This window comes from Lepisosteus oculatus, chromosome 3, assembly GCF_040954835.1.
Source record: "Lepisosteus oculatus isolate fLepOcu1 chromosome 3, fLepOcu1.hap2, whole genome shotgun sequence".
NCBI classification, from domain to species: Eukaryota; Metazoa; Chordata; class Actinopteri; order Semionotiformes; family Lepisosteidae; genus Lepisosteus; species Lepisosteus oculatus.
In genome coordinates, this window is record NC_090698.1 from 66,370,754 (window position 1) to 66,391,816 (window position 21,063).

The window sequence follows — 21,063 nt, forward strand, 5'->3', positions numbered from 1 at the left end:
AAAAAGGTTTGCTCCACAGTGCATTTATCTTTTTAAAAGAAATGCCTTAGCCAGATTGATAACTTTTCAAGAAGAATCACAAGCCCCAATTTTGTAACTCTTGAAGGACTGGATTGTGGAAATCTGAAAGCAAATAAATAAATAAGTGCACCTTTATGGATTAAACATAAAAGTGAATGAGACGCGGAGAAGAGATTTCACATCCCAAAGTAGGGCTGCTGCATTCTGAGTGTGTCTGTGACCTTTTTCAACTGGATAGTAGACAACTTAAAGCTCCAGCTTCCTTTCTGAGCTGATTTTAATCTTTTTTCTCTTTCCTTTCATGCCTTTGGCAGCTACAGCACATTATAGAGGAGGCAGAAAACATTTTACTGCTTGTGGCCACTTATGAAAAGCTGTCGGTTTTAAGCCATTAGAGAACACATTGTGACTTTTAGAAAGTTCTTAAGAGGGACAAGTGATGAGTTTGGTTTAATTCTTTAACCTTTAAGCTTTTCACCTCTGGGCTGAGATAACCTTACAGAATCCCTCAATGAAAACAGATGCATTAGTGTCTACTGTGCCAAAATCTCAAAATCACTACAACGTTCAGTTGTGGACCTTTGGAGACAGGTCCGGATACACATATATCAAATGTTTTCCAAAACAATATTTAATTAAAGAAAAGCAACTGAACATTTATCTAAAATGAAATGTTTCCGTCTCTTTTTTATGTCACACCAAACTTTTCTTCTTGCTCTCTTTTGCTTTCAGTGATCGGCAGGAAATATCACATCCAAATCTCCTTTTAAGAAACAAAAGTAAAGTGTTCTTTGGGGTGGTTACTCTTCCTATGAAAAAAACAGACTAAACACTGTGCTCGAAAAAGACTACGATGAATGAACTCACACAAAAAAGAAAAAAGTCCAATAAAAAAAAGATGCTGCTACTTCTGAAAACTAAGAGGAAGTTTATTTAAAACTAAATGCAGAAGGCACTTCTTTATACATAGAATTATGGGAGTTTAGAAAAGAAACATGGGCATGTTAATATTAGTAATCATTTCTTTGAAGAAACAACTTGATGGGCTCCTCAGATCAGTTAGCTAATTAAAACCAAATAAGCCAAACAATCTCTGTTCTACAACTTTGCCAAGTACCAGTCCTTAAATTGTGAGGGCCCTCTCTACCTTTAAATATATGCTTTTAGCTCGATAGTATATGATATCACTCCGAATCTGAAATCGCAAAGACACTCGTTGTCAATTCGTAGCACGAGTGCCCTGTACGTAGAAAGTTATCTCTCTTAGAATTTATGCTCAAACCATACGCCCAGTGGATAGGACTAAGTAATAGTTCAGACTCTTTTATTTCTAATTAAATAATGAAGTAGAGCAAACAAATACCAATTTTAATGTTATCACCTTTAATTGTGTGCCCATTGATCCTAATGGGCCCTGGTACAGGATTTCTATTGTCAGAAAACCCTTCAGTAATACAGCACCACAAAAAAAAAAAAGGCAAGGCAAGAATCTGCCATTGAGAGAGCTCAATTGGCTTCCATCGGGCAGCACAGTTTTAAGCCATAACACAAAAGACAAGTCAAGCCTTCAAATCAACAGCTGCTGTGGCTACATAAATTGGCCGAATTAACATGCATTAATCACAAGATGCCACCCAAGAAGATTACGAGAAGGATGCAAGAGTTTTAATAAATGCCATGACAGTGGTCGAGGGTTGCAACGGAGTGGTGTTATTGTTTCAGCCGTCTTTTATTTGCAATAGCCTGATCTCATTGGACAAAATCAGAGTCTGGAGAGTTTCACTTCCTGTAAGAATGAGCCAATAACGCTCACAGAACTCAAGTGAACCTGTCCCAGTGCTACGTGGGGATTCTGTTGCCAAAAGATTGAAAAGATCTGGGAAAGCCTCAGAAGAGCGGGCAAACTGCTACACAAAAAATGCTTTTGCACTCTCCGACTGCATCTGGCTCTGTTTCTCAAGAGCACAGTTAGCGGATGGAAAGGAGGATTCTTCAGAAAAAGTGTGATCAAATTCATGACACTAGTGGACAACATCTACGATAATTAAAGTTCTAATCCTAATAAGCATAGGTTACAATGTTTATACCTTTGGCATTCATAGCTGTTTTCCTAATCACCAACATTAGACACCACAGCGAAACCTAGGAACTAGTTATGAAGGCAGGTTAAACAAACTACAGGGCTCCAGTACGCGTTGTATGTGGACCATTAGTACTTCACTAAAACGCGGCTGCAAAGAAGAGAAAAATATTTTTATGCGCACCACAAGACACAAATGAAAACTGAAGGACAATGCTGTGTAGTTATTCTTATCATTTCTATTGGTATATTGAAATTTTCAGTATGCAATGTGCAATATAAATCTCCTAGGCTCTTTTTCACCTCATGATATGTTCTACATGTCTACAACCAGAGTTATTTCCATTGAGAAATGGAGCTAACATTTCAGTCGCCTGAACCATGGAAAGGGTCTAGCTCATACAGGCAGAGCTGCAGTGGTCCAAATAGCACTGACGTACACTACTACAGTAATAACAGGATTAGAGACACGCAATGCCACTTGAACCAGCAGCATTGATCAAGGTGATTGAGATGAAAGTATGGTTTGGAAAAAGATTACGGCGCTGAGATGCACACTGCAGGCATTCTGACTGGCCAGTGCCGACCCTAGCCTGTCCTGTGAAAACAATCAATAGATATTAGCTTTAGGAAAGATATATAAAGGCAGGAAAGAAAGTGCCATCATATTTTTAAGCACACAGAGAAAGGTTTAAATTGTCCCCTTTCAATCAAGGCTCCATTTTTCTTTCTTGTGGAGCAGGTCTTCTCCATTACTGCTCGCCATTTTTATTTCAAACCGATCCAATTATTTTCATTTGATTCAGGACATGATTTGTATCCAGTCGGGTCCTATTTCAGATTTTTTATAACAACTTTAACACACAGCGAGATAAAGTCATCCAAACCACGTCTGCAGACAGCACAGAGAGGAACGGCTTGTTTTAAGATTTTTTTTTCTCATTTTCCTGTGATCATAAGGCAAACCATGGTGCTCATACTCAAACACATCAAATTTGCGGTTCCCTTAGTATAAATACAATCAATTAACTGAATACTCAAATAACCACTACACTGTCAAGTTGGAGGCGTGTAAGAACAACAGTTGCATGTTGTTCTTACATGCCTGTGAAGAAAAGTGATATTTTTTAATAAGCTAATCAAATGCAATGACAATCATAAACCCCCACTGTCCGGAGCTAAAGACTTTTTTGAGCCTTAGATTGATACGCTGTTATCTGAAAATTAATTGTATTCCTTTATTTATACTAGGTGCACTGCAGAAATATAGAAGTGGCATTTCAAGACCAACTTACGGCTCAAACGATACTAGACGAACAGCTGGAATACTCTCACTCTCTTTGTTTTAAACCAATATAAACAAGCCGATAATACACCCTACGGAACCGACAAACAGCAATTTAAGCGCTGCAAAGTGTACGCTACAAAAAACAAATGCGACAGAAGAATGAAGCCCGTAGCTGAACAATAAGTAAAAACAGCAAATAATAATAATAATGATAATAATAATAAGCCCCAATTTTTCCAAGCAAGTGACCACGCTATTATCTTCAGCAGTGCGGGTGAGGGAGCAGAGAGCAGGTATGTTTAGTAACCTTTGTTGTGGGAATGTATGGTTTCACTGGGATTAAGAAGAAACTTAACCACATTAGGTGCAGGAGATGGATTTTTCGGATCAATGAATGTATCAGCCCAAGATGACTCTGTAGCACGGCTGCTCCCTAGTTGCCATTGTTTGCAGTCTCTGCACATCACATTACTGATTCCTACTGCAGGACCTTTCACTTCGTCTCATAAAGAGCATTAATAACAGCAATAACTCTCCTCCACGCTGGATGCTTCAAACATTAGAGCAGGATATGTTTAACTAAAAGGTCAGTTAGTTTTTAATTTCTGCTCAACCTAGAGGTATGTACAGATAGGGAACAAATAATGCACTGCACGGTTTAGTGCCCACGTAAAGATGATGGAAATTAAAATCCTTACTTTGAGATAAGTCAATCTGTAAAACGTTAGGATATCATTTGAATTCACTGCAAGCTGAGTTAATGCGCTAACTTCGTTGCAAGCTGAAAAACAATCAAAGGCTATGTTCTCCACACATTTTGTAGCAAAAAACGACATGCTTCTTTTTGAAGCTTTCTGTAGCATGACCACTGCACAGACCACAGCTCAATATTTTAATTCAGTTCATATTTCCCCAAACACTGGCATTACTTCTGACTATTTTTGCATCACTAGTTCAGATGGTTGTCAAATTTTGAAATGAAAAGAAGCTATTGCGTTGCTGTGTGAAATGTTGATTTCTACTACATTGACCTTTTGGTGATCATTACTTCTCAGGAATTAAAGACCTACATGACCTGTGGAAACTTTAAAAGAATTCTAAACAATCTTCAAAAAGCTCCACCCTTCATTTTCGGATTTAGGTTTCAAACGAAGGGTTGGCTAAAACTGTCCTTTGCACAGTTCATCTGATTACTTTTTCATTTTATTTCCTTGTGCTGCACGGGAAAATCTTGTGAAGCATCTCATGCTTACAGCCATCCATTAAATATGGAAAAACATGCAGAAATTCTACAAATACTTTTAAAAGTTACAAGATAAACAAACCGACCAATCTTTTTAATTCTAGGAATTAGAAGAGGAACTGTATTAAACTATTAAGAAAATGACTCTGCTGATGAACACGACAGTGACAAAACAAGTGCACATACAGCAACTCTTGCACCAATAACACCGATATTAGTCCCCGCCTATACTGAAGGAGGTTTTATCGTGATTGCTTATTTTTAATAGGATTACTCGGATGTTGCTGAGCATTGATCTCAGCGACACCATAAGAAACTCTACATGTTTCTCGGAGGGAAAGGTATTCCAAACTTCAACCTTTATTGTTCTTTTTCGCTTGTTACCACAGCCAACATTTCTTATTCTAAAAAGAAATCCTGACACTGTAGTGTGCAGACACACTTTGTATTTTGTATACAAAGTATGGAAGTGACATGGAAAGGCATTACATAGTTTTTTTAAATTGTTTTACTGATGTATCATTTTAGAATCATGTTTGGGTAGTTGATTTGAAGTTTAATATTATCCTAATAGGCATATTGGGTACTGGCACATACAGTAAGTATTTGGGTTTATAAGTTATTAGATCTCTCTTGAAGTAATTATAGTTCTGGAATGCAACTCCCTTGAGGTACAGTGTCATTTTCAAGGGATAACCCCTTGAACCTCAGTTAAGCCTTTTATAGCATTATTTGCTAGCTTTACAAATACAGGATTCACAATTTGGAGTTGATGATACAGGTCTCTTTCAGGCCACCTGAAGTGTCTGGGTACACCAATTTGCCTGATAAATAGGAGACCGCTAGTAGTAGTATAGTAGTAATATAGGAAAAGTTTCACAAGACAAGAATATTTTCATCACATTAGTAAAATACAAAGAAGATATATCAGTATAGGTGTAGAATAAAGGTTTGCCATTACAAAAAAACATGTTCTTCCCTGTACTGTAGGATCATGATTTGGCAAAAAGAAATAGCGACACCATTATGAATTTAAACATTTAGAATTAAATTAACCAGGACTTTCGAAAGGACATTTTGGACTGTTCAGAAAGCCAGAAAGACAGACAAATCAGTAAAAACCTTGCCTTCAAAGATAATACATACAATTACCCTTCACAGAAATACTTTAAAAATAACAGACAGAGAGAGCCTTGCATTCTGGTAGATTCCAAAGTCCCTGCAAGTTAAGGGAGACTCACTGAATCTCAAATTTAGCTGCACACTAACGTCTGGTGAGACAGACGTTTCCACGAAAGCAGTTTCTTATACAGCAGAGCTGGAACTGAAGTGCAGAATTCAAGGTCAGCGAAGTCAGTGAGAGGCTATAATCTGAAGTAGCCAGGACACAGAAGTCAGCAACCTTCTGAATACCACAAAAGCTCCTATTACGGATTTGCAAGAAAAAGCTAAAAAAGCTTTAAAAAAACGGACACATTATTAGGCATTCCTTAAAACTAAAAAAAAAAACAGTAATGCAACGTTTATTAATTTTTGACTCAATTTCATTTATGCATGTTCACGTTAAGGCACTAAAAAAGTAAACACTCTTTCATTCTATACACACAATCAATAAGCACGGCAACGGAAACATCCCAAGCCATTTGCACGTTGCCAGCCCTGCCCAAACACCTGACACAGCTAGTCGCCATATTTGTGCTGTGTTTTATATAAATATATTTGACCTGCTTGTAAACTGTCGATTGATTATTCCATATCAATGTGTGAGTAGGCCTTCAAGACACTTTAATCGGCACTTCACGTTTTCGGGTGAGAAATTTCATGAGGCCTGCGTGGACTGCCAGGATCTACTCCATTCTGAACCCTTGTCTGTGCTAAATTTATCTCGTAAACTCCTCTTTTCCTTCTTCTCTGTAATTCGCTTTGAGAAGCTACTTTTAAAGGCACTGTATAAAATAAAGTTTATTATTACTACTAATCTCCAAAAAAATTATCGTTCTCCATACAGTCTTAAGTCATCTGACTCAAAACCTCAGTCAGCAGCTTCTACAAGTCCATGAACCATCCGTGTCAATTAATGAAGCTTCGTTTTTTAATGTTGGTCCTTTTTATTGACTACTTCTGTACTGTTTATTGTAAAAAAAATACTTGTGTATACTGTACGTTTACCATCCTTTACTATTATTATATCAGTATTATCTTGGGCCATGCATTTCTAATTATCCTCATTAATTAATGAAAAATTAACTTTCATTTAATGAGTTTCAATAAAGAATTGGCAAAAAGAACACAAAAAGACTAACAGCCCACTTCAGATACTTAATCATCTCTTTTATTAATGAAAGAGATCATTAAGCATGGCTTTCTCAATAAAAGCAGAAACTTTTTAGCAACCCTACTCTTCTGCATGGCTCCATGAGCAAACAGGAAGTCAGTTTCACATTCTTTCTAAACATCCCTCAAAAGGACATTTCTGTACTGCAGCAGCCATATCACCCCGCAAGTGGCAGCTCACTGAAGTTCAGCAGGTGTGAGCCTGGCCAGTACCTGGATGGGGGCCTCCTGGGAAAGCTAAGGTTGCTGCTGGAAGAGGTGTTAGTGGGGCCAGTAGAGGGCGCTCACCCTACGGTCTGTGTGGGTCTATATTGCAAAAAAAAAAGCGCTGCCCTTCAGACGAGACATAAAACCGAGATCCTGACTCTCCTTGGTCCCAGTGTGTTTCTTGAAAAGAATAGGTTGTTCCCCCAGTGTCCTTGCCAAAATTCCCCCTGGCCTTTACTAATCATGGCCTCCTAATAATTGGAAGTGGCTTCATCACTCTGTTCTTCTCCCAATTGATAGCTTGATAGCTGGTGTGTGGTGATCATACTGGCACATTACGGCTGCCATCACACCATCCAGATGGGGGCTACACACTGGTGGTGGTGAAGGTGAGTCCCCGTTACCTGTAAAGTGCTTTGAGAGTAGTGTCCTGAAAAGCACTACATACAGTAATGAATTAATTTCTCATAATGAGTACCAGTATCCCATACCGAACCATGACCTCCTTATGCTACATCTCTGTGCAGTAGGTCTCCTGTCCAAGTCAAATCACTCAAGTTACTATCTACGTTACTCACAAGCAATTTTTTAAGTTTTTAATGTCTGGTAGTTTGACATCTCAATTTTTTTCCTGCACAAAGACGCTTCAAAGAGGACATCTTGAACACAAGCAGATAATATGTCTTTTTCCACACAGTATGAAAACAAAATGTGTGACAGTGGTGTTTTAAACAGAGAATATGACGTTTTATTGTTTTTTTTTTCTTTTTTGCATTGTGCATCTCTACCAACATGGATGATAAGCCTCTCATAAGTAAAACATGTTCCTGGTGCTGAGCTATATTGCAATCTTAAGTACTGACGGGTTTGGTAATGTCTTGGGAGGTCATTAGGCTCCCCAGTCTGAGTTCTCCCATAGGGAGATAGTTTTAAATCCTCTCGGATCTAATAAGTGGGGTTTACATAGAGAAGTCTGTGTGAGCTGGAATAACGGAGTATCAAAGGGAAGCCAGTCAACACAGAGAAAAAAGACACAAAATTATCCCATCAGCGCTTGATCTTCGGAATTTATGAGCACTTTTAATTGCTACAAGAATCAATAGAAAAATCTAAACAAATGTCCGGCCATTTTTCTTCTAGATATGAGGACTGAATGTTGGATTCATCTTTTTTTTTTTGCTTCATTCTAGTGAACTGGTTTTGTCATCCTCTTTTCCACGGTGTCAGATAGGGGGGAAAAAAGAGGCATTTAAGAACACTACTTAACAAACAACAAAATTACACTAAAAAAAATATCTAGGTGAAAGGGGGATTTTTTTAAAACTTCTGCACTTAACCACTTAACTCGATTTTCGGTCCGTACACCACCCTTAAATGGCAAAGTCTTGCTTAAATCCACACTCTTCCTACCATCACAAGAACCTTTTAGTTCTCTCACGTCCTTTCCCACCTCCAGCCCCCAACGCAGCCAGCCGACTCAAGGCTCCTGCAGCTCTCTCCAACAGCTCTGAAAGCCGCTGGGGGCATCCTGGGCCACATGTAACCTGGCCTGCGGACTAAAACGCAAGTCTGAACGTGCTCGGCTAAATGTGCACTACCACACGGGGAATCCAGACCCGTCAGACAGTGCCATAGCCTCCAATTCAATCCAGGGGACCACCTGCATTCCAGATCTTTACCAATCAAATCATATGCCCCCCAGCCAAAACACGTTTTCTCCCTTTTTTAAAAAAAAAAAACATTATCACACAAGTCAGACTCTTAGGTTGCTTTGACTTGGAATAGAAGGGAAAAGGATCACAAGAGTTTTCTTTGGTGTTAGCACCTTACCGGGCCTCTACAATGCACTCAAATCTGTCTGCTAAAGTTTAAATCCAGACTCTTCTAGCGTACAGATTACACAGGTAAAAAAAGAGACACATCTATCTTCACCCAAGCAAATGAAACACTTGCAAAGGTGGCATATACAAACCTTGGCTCCTGGTACTACTAATATCCACCTCCTATTAAGCACCCAACACTCAATGATAGGCAATTTTAAAGTGTCTTCCAATCCATATTCCAATTCAATCCATAACCATTCAAACTGAGCCTGCGGTATGTTAAAAGTGGTTGTTTTACTCTTCTGTAATTACTCTCTTCCTACTTGAGGAAAACAAAATTCAATAAAAAAAAAATCCTAAGAAATAAAAGCGGCATTATTTTAAGTTCTACATTAAAATGTGTTCAAAAAATATTCCCACTTAGTGGCAATACTTCTGTATAGATTTTCAGCGTTAAAACGTCAACCTATGATCCTACAACGGACCTTCAGCTTCTTCTAAAGAGGTATCACTAATTGCATTATCAACATTCGTTTACTCATTTTAATTTCATGGACAGTATGAGAACTCCCAAATCTAAACAGAACTGTTAGTGTTAAAATATAAAAGGCAGAGTAGCGTTGTGCACCACTGTGTTTAGAAAAAATTGTATTAACGAAGCCTAACACCTGGGAAGAAGATAAGAAGTCTATAATAAATAAAGTCATATTCAAGCTAAAAAGTTGAGATTTTGCACATTTAACATTGATTTTGTGCTTAAAGGTGTCGCTATTTAAGGTTTTGTGAGTAGATTGATAGGCTAAAGGACAGTTAAACAATTTTATGGCTACTTCAGAGAAGAACAAAGCTCACCCTTTTTTCCTTTCCTATGAAAGCTCTGACCCTTGAGTTAATGACAGCCTTTAAACCAAAAGTTCCTGTTATAACGTGGATCAATTATTAGATTTCTCACAGTCATTGTCACATTTCACTTTACTATAGTTCCCACTTACAACTATCAAGACTTGAGACAAAAAAGAGAAATGTTACTTCTTATTTAATATTTACTTGACCATCTTTCTCTTTAAAACATAATAACAAATGTTGTTTAAAAATATTATCCTAAAAGAAATGCATCCAAATGGTTATCCACATTTTTACACTTCCTAACACAGGTTCTCACCCTTTCAGCCTTCTGCTGTACTTTTAACTTTAACTTTACTTTTTTATTCTTCCAGATGGGATGTTTGCTTTACAGGCAGGTAAAAAATGTAGAATACATTTAACAGAACCTGAATCCATTAACTAATAAATAAACTGTACATGCATGAGATTAAAAAAAAAAAAACAGAAGCTTTAAATAATCCTCACGGTCCAGAATAGTTGGATTTAAAAAAAGCTGTCAGCGAGTGAAATGGATACCTAAGATGGATACACGATGAAAATAAAATATAACAATCAATCAATTAGATGTGCAAATTGAGCAGGTTAATGGCCGTGGGAATAAAAGACAGAACTTTGTTCTACTGCACTTAAATCTAGGTAGTCTAAATCGATGCCCTGCTGCCCGACTATCAGCATTACATTGTAAGGCCATACTAAGTCAGCATCAGCCAGTAATGAGACCGCAATGCAAAACCTAACAGGTCACCACATTCAAGCCGCCTAGCCTTGAGCACGCTGTCCTGCAGGGGGAAATGGGGTTTGTGGGCTTGGAAACCGCTACACAGATCCCCCAGGAGACCGGGGAGGACTTGCCTGCTGTGATGTCATCGTCGGGGAGGTCCGCCTCCTCCTCGGGGGCCTTGGCCTCGGTGCTCAGCGGAGGGTCCGGGGGTGGCGGCGCGGTCTGCGCGCTGTCTGCCGCGGCTCCGGCTGCAACACGGAACACAAAACGGGATGAGCGCCGGGAAGAGCGAGCTGCACGGGCACGTCCGCTCGATGGGAAATCCTCCACTCTCGGCGACAGCCCACGGGAACTTCGCATCTGGCTCGGCCGCAAAGAAAAAAGGTTAGAGAGGGTGGAGGAAACCTCTGGGTGGCGAAACAGCAGAACCTCCAGAGCCTTGGCACCAGCATGAACGTGCCACCCCTGTTTGCTTCTGCAACGCCTAATGAATCCTGTAAGCTAGGGCCCATTCCAAATTTCCCACCTGAAAACATTTAAAAGGACGGACAGCGCTGGGGTCACCTTTCTTATCCTGTCACTTCAGGGAAAACATCCCAATGGATTTTCTCTAAGCTTTGTTCTTTCCACAATGCAGCGGTTTAACAGTCTCATTATTACAATTTCTGCAGCAAGTGCTTGATTAGAGACAGGGTAACTGTGCTCCATGCTATTTCAACCAAATTCCAGATTGTATATGAATCGACTACACTTTTACTCTGAATACCAGTGGTGTTTTTTTATGTTGAGTTCAAATTTAATAACAGTATACACTTGCAAAACAAATTCTGTGAAAAGTTATCTTGCTTCCTTTCACCAGGACATTTTTTGTGTCCTTATTGACAACTGTATTCCACTTAATTTTGATGAACTGAACAAGTTAGTGACCAGGGGATCAGATTGATTTATCCCCTCTCTTGTTAATGTGCTTCTTTAGGTTTCTATTAACCTCTGCTTCCAGACGTGACCAATGACATATTTAAAGAGGAAGGAAATCAGCCAGGACTCCAGGGTAGGACCAAGGTATACCATCTGCAAAATCTCTTCTCATTGCCTTACCAACGCAATAGAAATCCACATCTAGTCCAGTCCTGTTCTAGTCAGGCTAAAACAAGGCTTCAGATAAAAATTAAGGCTACAGAAACAGAATTTCATTTTAGAGCATATGAAGGTCCTCTACATAGCTCTTGTCCTGGAAGGTCACGGACAGAGGTTTAACAAATACTTGGCACTTTAAAACCTAAGACCTGCCCTAAATTGAATCTGTCACTCAAATTACTAGATTATTTTCATAATTAAGAGTTCCTATGACATAAACAGGATAAGCAATAATGCCAGATAACCATGTCGCCATTTTCATTCTCCTGTTCTAATAAAATAATGGAACAAGTAACACTGTAGATTTATTCCATGCTGAAAAGAGAAGAAAGAAAACACATTTCGGCCATGGAGCCTTCTTAAGGTGTGACCCTGATTTGCCAAAAATAGTTGATTCAAAATGGCTGATTTTAATTTTACAAGACCAGCAAAAGATAAAATCATCCCCCATCCCAGTAATGACAATTACCTGGTAGCTATCAGCAGGACTGAAGGCTGTCCAAGATAGAAGATGTCCAAAGAATGATTTGCTCATGACTTGCTCAGTAATCAGCAGACTAGTCCAGAACACCATCTTTGAGAGGAACATGTAATGTCCTACGAGGCAGAGGGTCAACAAACCAGCCTAAATCCTTCACATCACCCTGATCCATCTGCTGAAACATTTTCATAAGCATCTAGGATTGTGGACTGACTATTGCATGGATAAATTATAGCAGGAAATAACCGCCTCATCTGCTAAATTTCACTTGCAGGAAAATGATCTGCATGTTCAAAGCCCACCTAGGGGGACAACATTGACATTCGAGAGAAATAAATTAACCATTTTCTGCATAACAAAGAACATTTAAGGTGCTGGCAGAATGAGCAGTGGAGAACTGCACTCACTGATGAGTCCCATACAGCTCTTAAAAGACCTGATGGAAAATGTTTGAAGACTATTGCCATGATGAGTGCTGTGCATTTTGCTTTTTTTTTTGTAAGCTAAACAGCGGGGTTTCTGAACAGTGATGGAATGTGGAATCTTCTTTGACACAAAAACACGCTTGGTGTATATCCAGGGCAACCATATTTCTCACTGATGAATTTCCTGAACCATCAGCTTTTCGGTTCCTGCAAGCCAGTCCTGAAGTGATAAGTTTCCAAAAGGAGAATGCAAGACCTCACAAGTGTAAGGATTACAATGACGCAACATTAAGAAAACAAAGCAGAGGTCTTGCCAGGGCAGGCGGGAGCTCCTGGGCACATGTTTGCTAGTTTGCTGCTGCTACACCAACAGAGTGGGTTCAGAGGCTGATCAGGTCTGGGGATTATGTTAAAGCACAGAGTTCAAACCCAATTTTAGTTAGGCATCTTTTCATGTTGACAGTTTTTCCACGCTCCATACTGTAAATGCAAATTTTCTGTATAATTCTTATCCAATTATTCAAAATCTATGTTCAGAATATATCTAAATCAATTAGAGCTGAGCATTGCATTTCTTTCATGCATCAGAATATGTATACTTATATTTACTGTATGTAGAGAGAGGTAGATTGATCCAAATCTACTCCAATTTATCATATGAATGAATCAAAGATATTTGCATGGGTCTTTCAAAAGAATCACGCCACATTTTGTAAAACTACTTCCCAACTTGGGATAAGTTAGTTCTCTTTTACTTGAATTTCTTATGGCTTTTTCTTGAAAAGTCTTAATTAAAAATACACCTCACTCTCAATCCATAAAAAAACTGCAATATCCTTAATCGTTTAAGTTTTGAAATAGTATCAAGGCAACAGTGTTGCAGACCCTGTGTTTCAATGCACTGCTACATGATTAAAAACTCCTTCTGCAAGGTCAAGTACTCCATGACCAAATCAAGTCACAGCTTCATCCCGGCCTCGTTAACCACAAGGTTTTTAAGAAGCAGTTTTTCTGAAAGTCTTCACTTGTTTGAAATTCAGGTTCAAAAGAAGTTATCGGCAAGGCTTCACAAGTAATTGTGCACCTCATACAGTATATCAAACATTTTATATCAAAGCACAACTTGCGCTGCACTTTCCAAATGATCTACGTATTAATTTTAATAGTCCAAAAAACATGTAGTCTATGGGGGTTGATTTCTATATCACATGAACATAAGATCTAGCCATCTAGCCAGCTTGGTATTATTTCTCCAAGAATGTCATGAAGACTTTTCTCAAAAGAAGTTAAGAGCTCAACTTTAACATTTAAGAGACTAAAACACACAGCTGTTTAAGTCTTAGACATCTTTGACACAATCATGAGTTCCTATATATGGTATATATTGAATATACAGTATATATAAGATTATTAAACATTAGTTATTTATAGTTCTATATATACAAAAAGTCTAGTGTTTTCTACTACACATCGATCACAATCTTCAACAACCTGAAGATTGAAAATACGCTACACATGGGCAGCCAATATGAACCACTAAGACTGACAAACATTAACATTAAGACATTAACAAAAAAATGATTTTAGTTTTGCTCGGGTGGGACGTTAATGCAACAGATCTTGTAATTTGCAGACATACTTAGCCTACATTGAGTGCAAGGCAAAGCAAGAAGTATGGACTCTTGGAGAAGATAAAATAACCACTACCTACTTTAATGGACACTGAAAAAACGCTTCTTAAGTTTTTCCACCTGGTTGATCCAGAGCCCTTCAGCCTGAAGCCAAAAACATATAAGCTTTTGGCTTCAATGACTTTTAAAATGTCACTTTGTCTTTCAGTCGCTCTACATTCAATGTAATTCCCTAATGTCTGCCATAATAAAACTGTCCTGTATTTCAAGTCCTTTTAAATTTCTAACAAAGAACTTGACGATTATAAGCAACTGCCATGACAACAGTTGCAACAGAAATATCTCACATTACATAGATGACCTAACACACTATAAATGACCTCTTAAATAGGAGGAAATATTTTAAAGCCTCTGAAGGGTGCGGAGATGTCCCCTCCTGAAGGTCACAAAGTAAATGCTGTAGGCATGATGCAATGCTGTTTCATATCATTCATTTACCTTTTTTCTTCAGATATAAAAAATGACCAAGTTAAGCTCTGCCGCGAAATAACTTGATAAATCTAGCTCCGTGAGTCTAATTTCACTCCCCAGCCAACCAAGGGAAACGTCGGTGCTCTGTGTTGTGGATTGTGGATTCACTTCAGGAGCTGGTTCGATTAATCACCGGTCTCAGGGGTGGGAGGCCAGTGAGATTAAAGAATTACATCCACCCGCTATGCCACCCAATTCATAAAAAGTGCTCACTTGCACCTGATTTTAATTATCTAGCTATCCATCTATCCATCCATCCATCCAATGTAGGCCTATTCCCTTACGTCTCCGAGCCAGCTGTGCTTCCGTAATCCAAAATCACAGTTTGCTTTGGTAACTGCAGCAACACCACAGAAGAGTGGATTTCTGCTTCTTTTCCAACATTACAAAAATAAGGGACTAATCTGGAGAACTGAGATGTCTGTGGGGAAATGTTCAGAACCCAACAGTGTGCATCACAAATTTACAACATGGAGACACAAGCCTTAGTTTTACAATGCCAGGTGCAGAAGAATTTTTGTGGTTAATATTTTGCCTCGTGTTGTTTTCTGCAATGTTGAAACTGCAAGATAGGTAATCATTTGATTTCAACCTTCTCTATATCTAGAAACTTGATTTGCCTTTCAAGCAGCTGAAAAAAAATTCAGGTCTTAAATATCAGAAATCTTTTCTCAATCTGTAGATGTTTTTATCTAAATAGAAGCAGAAAAGATGAAAAACCCTGTTAAAGTGACATTTCTGAATGACCATTCATTGTTTTTAAAAAGCACGATCAATCCCAGAAGACACAGGGGCGCGTTGAGCGTTGCTGTCTCTAGATGCTGGGACCACGAGTTTAATTCCAGACTTGAGGTTCTGTCTGTGAGGCGCTGGTTTGTTTGCCCCATGTTCGTGTGGGTTTCCTCCAGGTGCTCCAGTTTCCCCCCCACAGTCCAAAGATCACTGGTAGGTCAAGTGACTGCTGGGAAAAGTGGCCCTGGAGTGAGTGTGTCTGTGTGCCCTGTAATGGACTGGCGTCCCGTTTAGGGTTTTACCCTGCCTTGAGCCTGTTGGGCTCCAGCTCCCCCACGACCCCAGTTTGGATCCAAAAGCTGTTTACAATCGGGTGAAAGTTTTTAGTGCTCCAGTGGAGGGCCTTGATTCAGACATGGGGGGGGACACACTAATAATAAATAATAATCATTTTATACAGCATCTTTAACTTCTCAAAGTGCTTTATAGCAAGAGAAAAAGTGGACTAGGAGGAGAGGCAACATAAGTGGCAAAATTAACAACAAGAGTGTAGAATGCAGAAGAAGATGCAAGGGGTGGACAGAACTGAGTAAGTAAAAGCCCTTCTGAAGAAGCAGGTTTTGAGTCTGGATTTGAAACCGCTCAGGGAAAGTAACTTCCTGATATCCTTGGGGATAAAATTCGAGAGCTCTGGGGTTCAGCAGGAGAAGGCTCTGTCACCCATAGTATGTAGACAAGGTTGGGGAATGAACAGGAGACCAGAGTCAGGTGAACAAAGGCGACGATGTGAGGAGTACAAAGATAATAAGTCAGTAGGTACTAAGGCCTAAAATACCTTGTATCCAAAATCTTTTAAAAAAACAAACGTTAACAATGCTCTGTGATTTTTTTTTAATCAACTTTATTTGCTATGCTTTTTAGTTGGCTAAAAACAGTGCCATTGTGCACATGACTCCGTGTTTGATCAAGGCAAAAATGCAGCTCTACTTCACATGCATGAAGTCAGCAAAAATACAGGAAAAACTTAATACCTCAGAATTCGCACAGTACGGGCTATCTAACACTGCACTACCAGAGGATTAGCGACAAAGCAAAATGTTTCTAAAATCTGCCTATTTTCAGGGGAATGAATAATATGGATTGGTACCATGTGGACAGAGAAACAATTTTTTAAATGTTTTAAAAATCAGGTGAACAGGTTTTTATGTCCATAGACAGACTTCAGGTTAGAGATTTGCATACCAAAGTCAAATGATGCACAGTACACTAAATATGTCATAGACTCTGAAATATACCAGGATTCCATATCTGGCATTCTCGAAAGTGCTTCCTATTATTGCCAATGGAAGCATCCAGGATATCAGCTTCTCTGGTTATTAAAAATGTATTTTTCCTTAAAATATCGAGCCCACATGAAGACTCAGACCTCCATTACTTGGACTCTTTCAAGTACAAGACTATACTGCACTGGCATGACTAGACTTAATAACTAGGGAAAATGTTTCTCAAAAACATGCAAAACAATAAATGCTTCATTTTTTACATAGATGTAAATTAAGTCGTGCATTACAAAAACAAATCTTGGAAATGAACTAGTTTATGAAAGGCACACTGTGGTAATTGTTATCTTTGATAACTACAGCAGTTTACTACAATATCGTGTTATGATTTGCTCTCATTTTATTTTATTTGCACACACCGGAATTGAACAATCTGGTCAGCAATTTTTTTTTTTAAATGCTGGCTACTCATTCAAACCAACTTTTGCGCTCCGGCTTCTCTGTTTGAAGGCAATAAATTCGGTTTCCACCCGTCTCTGGGGGGGGCAACTAATATATCGTCAGGATGGGGGGAAAAAAATGTACCCACCCGTGCACTGTCTGACAATCTTACATGAAACAAAAACAGCCACAACTTCTCCGTCTCAAGACACGCAGATTAAGGTTTAACCCCAATAAGATGAGTTCGAGGGAAAGCATTTTCAGCCCACTCGACTGTGCTGTTGTGGTGGCCATGTTTTATTAAGCTGTGTTCAAACATGGTGCCGATCCACTGAAGAGACACAAGCTGGGGCTTCTGTGGCCACTTCCCCTCCTCTCGCTCTGTGACAGACAGAATGGCTGCCGCACATTAATTCACTTCACACCACGCTTATCGATCCCAGCCCAGCTCCCCAATTGCATTATACATACAGGCTGTCTGCTTCCTTGCACCCACAGAAACACAGGAACGGAAAGAAAGAAAAGGAAAGAGCTTTACCTTTGCCGAGAGACGTAGCCTTTGCTTGCAAGAACAAATCGCCACAGCTATTGCTAAATGAGTTTATTTACATAGACCGGCCGGGCGGACCATTAGGTCATCTACCAGACAGAAATTAGCATTTCTTTTCTGTAAATCAAATGGCTTTAAAGACAGACATTGCTTAAAAAGGGCCAGGAAACTCTTAGGCTTCCAAAACTGTTCTACAGTATAACAGCACTTTCCACGATGAACTACAGGAAGCAACTGAGCTGCATGTCTATGGAGAATATTTTTGTTTTTGCTCGTCTCTCATTCTTTCTTCAGAGAAGGCCCGGCAGTGGGATTTTGGGGAGCAACAAAAGAGAGGGTAATCCAAGTGTATTCTGAAAAAAGTAAAGCCAATCTAAAAAGTCTCAACTTAAAATACAGACCATAAAATACAGACATACATATTGATATACTCTATATAAAGTGTAGGCTGATGGAAAAGATGAAGCTGTTCATTTATTATATGAGTGTATTCATCATAATTTATGCTGTGTTGATTCACTGGGATGCCCTGTGCCCAGTCTGTGCTCTTGTTATTATTACTGTTGTTGTTGCTATTATTAGGAAGCCACAACATCAGGGTTAACAGTCCTGTTTGGAAATTCTGGCCACGTGGGCAGAGCGCCACCTGCTGGTCCACCAACACCATTTACATCAGCAACCTAGTTTTTCCTGGGGGGGGGTCTCCCATTCCAATGCTGTATAAAGCCGCGCGTGTCTCACTGAACCACTGGAGGAGTGCTGGTTTGCTTTGCCATTCCGCCTCTCGTTCCGAGATGAGCTTCAAGCTGTGTGCTCACGAGCAGCTCGTCTTTGGAGAGTTCACAGATACGCTGCTCCTCGTAGAGTATTGAAGATAATAAATCCCCCTTCCCCGCATAAGAAATGCAGCCGCTGTTGATATTTTTATATCTCGCCTCAAAACTTACTTGTTTTCGATGGCCTTCAATTCATCATCTACTTCTTCCCTTTAATGTCACAGTTACTGTAAGCATGGCTCATACAAGGTTAACTGTATTTTAATGTGTACTGTATTTTTAAATGTGTAGTTTATGTTAAGTGTCCTGAGAGCGTTCAGGATTGAAAGGCACTATATGAGAATAAAAATTGATTCTGAGTAGAATCCTGCATTTACTGTATGTATCCATACTGCAAACTACGACCACCACGTCTATATGAAAATAAAGGAGAAAAAAAACTGCTGTTAACAGAGCTGAAAGTCTCGGCAGCTGCTGTTCTGGACTTTATGAACGCTCAGCACCTGCAAACCAGAAGATAAAGTTCATTATGTATTTGTTTATGAGGCTCGTGTTAAAAAAAGACCCTCCGAAACTTAAATGAAGGAAGCTCGCAGAAAGAAGGAAAGACTCTGCCTTTCACTGTGACCACTGTGACCATGCATGGACAGTCATTTTAACAGGGATGAGTTTTAGTGCATGAGAGAACAGCACGCTGACTTGGACCTCCAGTGGCATAAAGACATTTTGATTAGCCAGGTTATTAATGAACAGAAAAAATCAAATACGTTTGTTACATTCCAAAATGATGAGAATGTCATCAGACAAGTTGAACCATTTTCTGCAAATAATTCCCTTAGAAAAAAACTGTCATTCTTTAATGAAATACGCACTCAAAAAATGGCAAGCCTTTGTCAAGAAATCATTTATAGTATCCAGAAATTAAGAACTCACTAAGCTAAATAAAATCTGTTGGAAAAACACTATTCAATCCACTGCCTTAATGGAAGTGAATGCTGAAAATGACTATTTTCTCTCATTTTTCTCACTCTTGGGATCTGAGCTGCAGTGGTCATTATTGAGTGAAGGTGTGTGAAGTCTTGTGTAACAATCTCAAGCAGCAACTGAACAGCTCTGGTCAGAAAGTGAACAGGCAAATATCCAATCACTGGCGTCTTTTTTTTTTCTTCAAGTCACACGGATCTCCAAGGTTCGTTTCTTTTTTTCCAAGCTAATTGTGGAGGAGTTAGGGGTTTTACTGGAAACCGAACATTTCTTAAGCCACAGTAGTGCTCCTTTTCCATATTAGCAGATATTATATATTCATGATGATAACCTTGCACTGGGGAAATTTTCAAGGTTAACCAATTCAATTACTGTGCTGATGAGAGCGGGGCTCTTTCTGCCACTGCACAAGCAAAGATGAAAAAGAAGAAAACACGTGCTTGGTTTAGGTTAAAGGGTGACAATTCTGCTCCTTAGAACTACAAGGATAGCACTAAAGCATTTGTATTTTAGGATTTTTATAATAAGAAGAATATTGCACACAGGAAGAATAAGTAGAGGATTTTTCCCTTCTAACTTAATTTTATCTATTTGTTATGTCAAGGCCATATTTGTGTTTTGTTGCCATTACTCCTGAAGTAAGAACTGAAAATTAAAACAGACACACTATGGGACTGCTTTGAAAGTTTAAGGGCAACGTCACAAAATTAACAGAAAGAATTCACGTCTGAAATTGCCTGCAGGAAGCCTAGACTTCAGAAAATGCAAATTTGGGGGCTTTTGCGACAAGGTGAATTTGAACAGATTATATTAGTCACTGTTTTTCAAACCAGGCCCTCAACGTTAAAGGGTTCTTTTAACCTAAAACTACAATTAAACTACCCGTCCGCAATATCCAGCATTTTCTGACACACCATCCTTCAGACCACTCATTGAAGTCCACCGGCTGGAAAAAAAAAGGAAACTTCGACAGCAGGAGTACACGAACCCAAAAGAATGTTTAAAGAAAAACTCAAACAGCACGAAAAAGAACACACAGGAGCAGCCCAGTCACTAGTGTCCATGGGAACCCCCTGCTGCTGGCAGCCTGGGTACAGTCAAGGACAATGGGGATGAAGGAGCTGTGGCTAGTCTGGTGCCATGTTAACCAGTCTAAAACAGCCTGCTTCTCTGGGCTTGTGTGTCAACTCATGTATATTTCCTTCTTACCATTTTCCCCCACTGCTGAATTGAGTTTGTAAGTCCTTCAGAAAACTGGCTCTGCCTTCTCCATTTACAGCAGGTTTTACAAATACTTTACCAGCAGTTCTGCAGAAACAAGCCAGCAAGACTGTTGCACCAGTCTCCTCATACGTTCCCAAACTGACAACAAAACGTACTGTACGATGCACCTTTGCAGCCTATCGGATTCGTGCAGGACAAATGATAAGTTTCTACTTTCTGCACAGTATTTTAAAAGGAAATGTAAAACAAAGAAACAGCGTAAAAATCAA

At 39.2% G+C, this 21,063-nt stretch overlaps 1 protein-coding gene across 4 annotated transcripts in view; it reads right to left on the reverse strand.

Moving 5' to 3' along the window:
- The window catches only part of LOC102691386 (WD repeat-containing protein 7), a 213,404-nt gene that overhangs the window by 114,036 nt on the left and 78,305 nt on the right, over nt 1–21,063 (reverse strand). For all 4 annotated transcript variants that reach the window (XM_069187378.1, XM_069187377.1, XM_069187376.1 and 1 more), the window contains one exon: nt 10,734–10,850. In XM_069187378.1, coding sequence (XP_069043479.1) covers nt 10,734–10,850 — 117 coding nt within the window. The remainder of the gene's footprint in view (nt 1–10,733; nt 10,851–21,063) is intronic.